At 28.3% G+C, this 7,563-nt stretch overlaps 1 protein-coding gene across 1 annotated transcript in view; it reads right to left on the bottom strand.

The window, feature by feature from the left end:
• LOC107614241 (RNA exonuclease 4) overlaps positions 4,466-7,563 on the bottom strand; it is an 11,450-nt gene continuing 8,352 nt past the window's right edge. The window contains exons 5-9 of the mRNA XM_016316464.2: positions 6,786-6,894; positions 5,945-6,033; positions 5,794-5,858; positions 5,625-5,703; positions 4,466-4,880 (exon numbers count right to left, since the gene is read on the bottom strand). Coding sequence (XP_016171950.1) covers positions 4,710-4,880; positions 5,625-5,703; positions 5,794-5,858; positions 5,945-6,033; positions 6,786-6,894 — 513 coding nt within the window. The 3' untranslated portion in view covers positions 4,466-4,709. The remainder of the gene's footprint in view (positions 4,881-5,624; positions 5,704-5,793; positions 5,859-5,944; positions 6,034-6,785; positions 6,895-7,563) is intronic.

The following is a 7,563-nucleotide window of genomic DNA, read 5'->3' as shown; positions in this document are numbered from 1 at the left end:
ACAAACAAATACATGCAATTTTTTATTACATATTTTCATATTAATAATTATAATACCAAAATCTGTATATTATCATTTGTAAACAAAAAATTATTGTAAATACACTAAGAAAGCTGACAAATCAATGAATAAATATAGATATATATTAACAAATTAACATTATCACTCCTATGCGTATGCGGTATACACTGTGCATTTTACGTTCTTCGATAAAATTAAAGATAGATCTACTTTAAGGTAGGGATACAATTTTAGGATTAAATTTTTTTTAAATAAATTATGTTTGTCAATTTTTTTTAAAATAATAACGGATGTTATTTTATAACTAAAGTAACTCTTCATTCTTAATTAAAGAATAATAAATTATGATATCATATCTCTCTTTCTCTCTCTCTATATATATATATATATAAAAGACATAAAAAAAATTTATAATTGATAGACAATATATAAAATTAATCTTTTTAAATATTTGTTAATATATATAAATTATAATTTATTGATATAGAATTATAAATTATGTTTCTGTTATTTGAGCTAGTCTATGAGCTTTCGATGAGTCGAGTTTGAACTTAAAAAATAGACTCGATTGTAATGAATCGAATCGTAAGCCAAGTTTAATTTGTGTGACCTAAACTTGAACTCAATCTAACTCAACTCACTTCTAGTTTTATCGGTCATATTAGTAATGCTAAAATAGGAAAGATAAATTTTAACACCAAATTCTTCTAATCCTATTGTTATATTTTATCAAGCGACCTAACGCTAAAATAAGAAAGATAAATTTTAACATCAAATTCTTTTAATCCTATTGTTATATTTTATCAAACGACCTAACGTTGTTGTTTCACCTTTACCTTTCTATCAAGTGTTTTATTTTATTGGAAAGTTCTATGGTATGGATAGAGTTAGACATCCAGAGGTATGGATCCGACGTGGACGGAATGCAGTTTCGACGCGTGCACGGAATTCCTGTGTCATTGAAGCAGGTGAGCTGATAGAAAGGTCAGGTCTCGTATTTCGTTCTATGAAGTTTAACAATTTAACAAAATTGATTAAATGTGTGGTGTAATTAAGCTTTATTGGATGATAGGTTGAATAAAATGTTCAAAAGTTTTTTCGATCTATTGGTTGGATTTTGGAAGCCCATGATAATTAATTACTGATGAAAAATTTCAAAAAATTTTGAAGAGTGATATGACATAAACCATAGAAATATGTTTTTGAGGAATGTCCAAAAAATGATGATGATAGTGATAAAGGGATAAAAAATCAGATCATGATATTGGATGAACAAAAACATCATGATTACTTCTTTATATATTTATATGTATTTATTGAAAATTAATATTAATAAATATCATATAATTATCACTTTCTTTGTTGATGGGTCAAAATTTGCTAATGTGACACGTTAAGTATCACCACAACACACACCTAAAGGTGCGTTTGTTTACAGCCACGAGACATTGAGACAGAAACACGGAGACACAAAATCGTGTTTGACAGATGAGACATGAACAGAGACATTGTATTAAGAGACACTGAATTAGTGTATTTTGTATTCATCCAATCAGAAAAGATACAAAGACACTGATAAGAGACACAACTTATTTTTTTTTATTTTTTCTTTCATTATTCTTGTTAATTTTTAATAATTATAACTCTTATTATTATATCTTTTTTCCTAATTTTTTTGAATGAAAAAATTGATAATAAATTAGACTTTCATAATTTGTTCTAGTTTATTACCAAATAAAATATAAGAACACTAATTATTTTTTGTATTAGTCTTTTGTATTCTATTCTTTAGTGTCTTATTTTTTTTTATTCTCAAAATCAGAGACAGCTTTAGTATTTGTATAGCAAAAATTTTTGTTTAATTTTGTAAAAGTCTAGTGGATCTTCTTTGTTAATCCCTTCTAAAGATTAGGGCAGTTCAAATCAACTTTTGTTCGTCCAGCTAAAAATTTTAAGTTTTTTAAGTACAATTATTTTTTTTTTTTCATTGCTTTCAACTAAAAAAATTTGCAGAATCTAAAAAACAGATAAAGTAAAGTAGGGTAACAATTTTTATATGTAACTAAAAGTTTTATACTTTTCAGATAAAATTTATACAATTTTATCTTTTTTATTCACGTAAAAAATTGCATAATGTAAGCAACACAAAAAATATGACAAACTGTGTTTTATTTATGGTTTAAGATTTCAAATGATATTAGTTTTTTCAAAATATGGCCCTAAGTTATTTCTAAGATCAAACGTAATTAGGTGTGAATGTTGACAAAAGAAAAATGAAATTGCACTTTTTTAATATAGGTCAACAAATTTCTGTTAATTAAATAAAACAATTTTTGAAATAAATAACCTAAGTTAATTATTTGTATTCATATTTTTTAAAATATTTATATTTTTTTATTAATACACATATTTTTATAAAATTTAAAATCCTTTTAAAAATAATATACCAATAAATCATTTATTTATATATTTATTACAATAATTTGAATTAGAGTACATTGCAAAATAGCTTTTAAATTCATTTGATATAAATTCTATTATTTGTAAACAATAAAAATCAAACGGATATTATCCAAATCATAAAAAATTAAATGAATTTTATTTTTTGAATCTATTTAAATCATACTGCAAATATAGTTATATCTCATTGTTACTAATAACAACATACATTGAATGTCGTTCTTAAATATTTTTCTTTTGCAAACAACATTAATAAAAAATCTTTTACGACAATGCTATTGCATGACCAAATTATTTTAATAATTAACTTAGTCCAATAAAAAATAATAAAAATGCACATAAGAAGAAAAAAACAAATATTTAATTAAAAAATAATTTTTTAAATTAATATTTTTTATTTAAAAATGTCTAAAAATAAAAATATTTTCAATCCAATAGAAATGGAAAATGCAAAAAAAGACGTCACAAATTATAAGTGTTATTTGCAAAAAATATATATTTACGATTTTATTCAAAGATCATTTTAAATTTCTCCAACTATTAAGAGAGACTCCTACTTAAAGTGTCCAAGAGAGACTCCTAACATTAAAGATTTTTAAAAGTGGACAGATGATTGATTGTTTTGTTCATATTGTAACATTAAAGATTTTAAAAAGTGTCAGCAATTAATTGTCATGGGCTTCCAAATTCAACCAACAGATCAAAAAAAAAATTAATATTTTATTTAGCCCATCATCCAATAAATCTTAATCACACCACATATTTAATCAATTTTGTTAAATTGTTAACACTCCATCCAAAGAAACACGAGACCTACTCCCCACCTGCAACCTTTCTATCAACTCACCTGCTTTAGCTGACACAGGGCTCCCGTGCACCATTTTAATTATTAAATGTGTATAAAAATAATAAAGATTGTATTAGTTGAAATAGTAAGTAGTTTATAATTTAATTAAAAGTCTTGGCTTCAAATATTGAAAATAATAGTTTTTATAAATTATATATATAAAAAGATATTTTAGAAAAATCGGACACTAGCCTTTTCAATATCCCTGTGTTATATAAATTAATATTTTGTCCGTAAGAAAAAAAGTTTTGAACGAATATATATTTTAGCAAACAAACTACCCTTAAAGTTGAATTAAACGGACTAAATTAACATTCGTAAAACATTAAAGAAAAATTCATTAAGAGATCTTGAAGTTGAATTAAATGTACTCAATTAACATTCATAAAACCAATTTGAGTTGGTCGAGTGATCAGCTCACTCGTCCGCTTAAACAAGTGTCGGGAGTTTGAAAACTCATTGGCCAGCGGCAGACCCTTAAATGAAGCTCAGATTCGCGACGGATTAGTCTTTAATCTGTCGGGCTGAGGGATACCGTTTGGGTAAACCAAAAAAAAAAATTAACATTCATAAAACATTAAAAATTCATTAACATAATTATTTTCAATTTCCTTAGCAAGCAGCTAAATTTGCTTCATTTAATAAGATGTGAATTCTATAAATGGTGACATTTTCAAGTGGTAATAACTGGTTGACCAGAAATACTACATACATAATTTTGGCCATAATTTTATTATCAAAATGATATAACAATACTATTAACTCTTAGATGAGCAAATTATATATCCCATCATTTTATTTCATCTAACTATTCTTACTTTTGGTCTATATTATGAAGATTCAACTAAATTTTGTTGAAATAGTCAAAGACTCAAAGGAGATCTACGCGTAAACAATCTCATTATAGATATAAAATACAATAAGACTCAATAACATTATTTGACTCATGTAGTCGACCCTACCTAGTGGAATAAGACTTTGTTGTTGTTGCTGTTGTTGTATTCCATGCTTTGTGAGGGAAAAAGAAAAGGAAAAAGATCTTAATTATAGTTTTCTGATTGTGCAATATAGCTGCTGATTTATATTGTGATTGGAGCAGACATCAACCAACTAATGAGGTTTTGACAGTTAAGTTCAGAAAATACTAAGATATCAAAGATAAAAGCATCAATATGCTTAACCTAACAAACAACATCCTTCTTTTGTACTTGTAAATTCTACAAATTTCTTTTAGAATAACAAAACTTGCAACAGATTTAACATATTTATGCCACTTAGTATACAATTGAGCTTATAGTAACAGACAAAAACTGTATTCCTTTTAACTGAAAGTTCTAATTCAAAATTTAAGCTAACAAAATAACCATTGAAGGAGGCAATACTATGATTCAATTATAGCATGGTTGGCATTTGAAGTATCTTCATTCTTTGGTTTCTTTTTATTCTTCCGTTTATTTTGCTTCTTTTTGAGCCTAAACTGATCTCTTAAGCTCCTTTCCCACTCTTTTCTATTTCTTTGGTAAAGCAGCATAGCAGCACGAGCATCTTGTATCTGATTACAACATAGGTTAAGGTAAGCTTAGTAAAATTGTTTTGTGGGGAAATCGTGGCACTACAGCCTTGCTCGGTAATTGTCTTAGGATATAAATACAGAGACCATGAGAGAAACAATCTTATTTGAAAAGAAAAAAAAAAACAATCAAACGCACAAAAAGAAGAGCACAGTAAAGTATACTTTTTATCCATAACGTTTGTAATTTTTTCAAAAATACTCCTAACATTTAATTCCATTCGATCTTACCCTAACGTTTTCAATTTGTTTCAAAATTACACCAGACATTAACCATCTTCAATGTTAGGAACAAAATTGAAAATGTCCAAAGGTAGCTTTGACACAAATTGAAAATATTAGAGACAAAATTGAATCAAATTAAACGAGGAGTGTTTTGAAGAAAATCGCAAACGTTTTGAAGAAAATCGCAAAAGTTAGGGACAAAATGAATACTTTACTTGAAGGGCAAAACGTATTTCTTAAGGATAGGGACAAGGACATAATTTTTCTATCTTGTCACTGTCTCCGTGTCTCTATATTTTCTATCTTGAAACACTTGCCAAACATTGCCTTATGAAAAAAAATGGCACTACAAGAAAGCTAGAATAACTATTTTGTATAGAAAACAATTGTCCTTTAGCCGACATACTAACAATTTTATTGGTAAAGTGATGAAGTAAAACAAAATGAAAGGGGGAGATGGGAATGGGAAGGAGGTAAAACCAAAAAGTTAGTTAGACTAACAGGGCAGTGCTCTCCTGATTGGATCTTGGCACCAAGAATTTCTGCAGCAAGATGCCGCAGCGCTCTTCTACAACCTGACCTGCTCAAACCAAAAGGGAAGCTTGTTAGCATGAATAAAGGAGACATTCGGATCCAAAACGACAAAAAGAGAGCAGTAAGGTGACATCACTTTAGAAATGGCTGGTACTCGGAGGTATCTCGAATGTCCTTTTTCGGATGACTTAATAACAACGCCTGCAAAAATACTGTCTAATTCTTAGTTTTACACACCCAAGATTGATTAGGAGAATAATTCTTTTAAAATAAATATGAAAAAAGACCTTAAGATCATTCTGCAAGGCATGACCAACAAGGATCCTTCCTTTCATCAACTCTGCAACTTTCTTCTGAGCAGTCCAAAAGTCAATTGCTACAATTGAAAGATGCATTTGCTTATCAGCATAGAATCATCATGCTAATCTTGAAAACATCATGACAAATCAAAATCCTAAAACTGATGAGCACGGAATACCTGCTTTCAAGCATTTCGACATTCTAATTATCAAACAGTCTCTAACATTACTCTAAACAATAGTCCACTTCCAATTTGTAATCAAATTAAACTAAATTTCCCATAATCAAATAGATTGAACAGAATGCAAATATTTAATGCTAAAGACTATGATTGGAACATTCATTGAAAATTCCACCAAATAAGCCAGATAGGCCCACTAAAAGTCTAAAATCAACAAAACGCATGAGTTGTTAACTTTGAAATCAAAGAAATAAGCTCTTATAAAATGTCAAAACTTTGTGGGTAATTTTTGTATGATTACATTCCAAAAGTTGAAAACTCGGCTACTATTGTTCAGAGGAGTCCATATCATATAGTTCATGGCAACTTGTCCCCCCTTTTTCCTTTATAAACTAGCAAAGCAAGAGGAAGAGGTTCTAATATAATATTAATCTATGAAGCAAGCAAAAGTCCTTTTTCATGAAATGTGACTGCAAGAAATTGAAACTTCCAAACACTGACCATTAACATTTCCACAGGGAAATTGAAAGCTAGTACAGTTACGACAGTAGATTATGGTGTTCAACCTCGTTGCATTTTTTGGATTTTGACATATAAATACTTCCAATTAGAGTTTAAAATTGTAGGCAAAGGAATACTAAACAAACCTTTTTTCAAATCTCGAGGTCTTATGCCACTAATTTTAGTACGGAAGTCAACAACCCGTTCTACTGGCCGAACAAACTCATCATAAAGAACATTTCCCCACTTATTAACCTGCCATAAACCAAACTATTATTAGAAACAAATGACTCAACAAGGAAATAAAAAATGAAATGAACACCATAATATAATTGCAATAATTATTTGTTACAAGAATTTGGAAAATAGCATTTTATCATTTAGTATTTTGCTTTCACTATTAGATCTTAAATTAGAACACCACACTGAGACAAAGGTGATGTCGACTTCAAATAGTCATTCGTGAAAGGTGATAAAAACACGAAAGAAGTTCTTGTGATCAAATATGAAAATGAGGAACTCAAAAGAAAAGTTCTGTGAATAAATATATATCTTCCAAAAGAAACCAAATCCATTTTTTCCTGGGTCTCTAATCCACCCTAGGTTTCCGATGGCAATATGGCATAGGCATGGCTACAAGGTGCATCCATTTAAGTTCAAAAATTGACACCTTGAGGCTTGAACAGGTAAACTTATCGCAAAATGAGCTACGATTGCTGAGTCACAACAAATGGTTAAACAACATTTGATCCTACTATATACAACAATTAGCAAATGCATGTTAATCTTCAAAACTTTCCACATTATATTTAAACTAGATAAGATAAAGGCAATTTTCAACAAAAATTTTAGGAAGAACAGAAAATTGGATGGCAATTTCATTATATGAATTCATCAATCACTAGTAAGTTTTGTTTTTTCCTT

The sequence above is a fragment of the Arachis ipaensis genome, chromosome B08 (genome assembly GCF_000816755.2).
Source record: "Arachis ipaensis cultivar K30076 chromosome B08, Araip1.1, whole genome shotgun sequence".
Taxonomy (NCBI): Eukaryota; Viridiplantae; Streptophyta; class Magnoliopsida; order Fabales; family Fabaceae; genus Arachis; species Arachis ipaensis.
The sequence above is the reverse complement of the archived record's forward strand: the minus strand, read 5'-3'. Positions and strand labels throughout refer to the sequence as shown.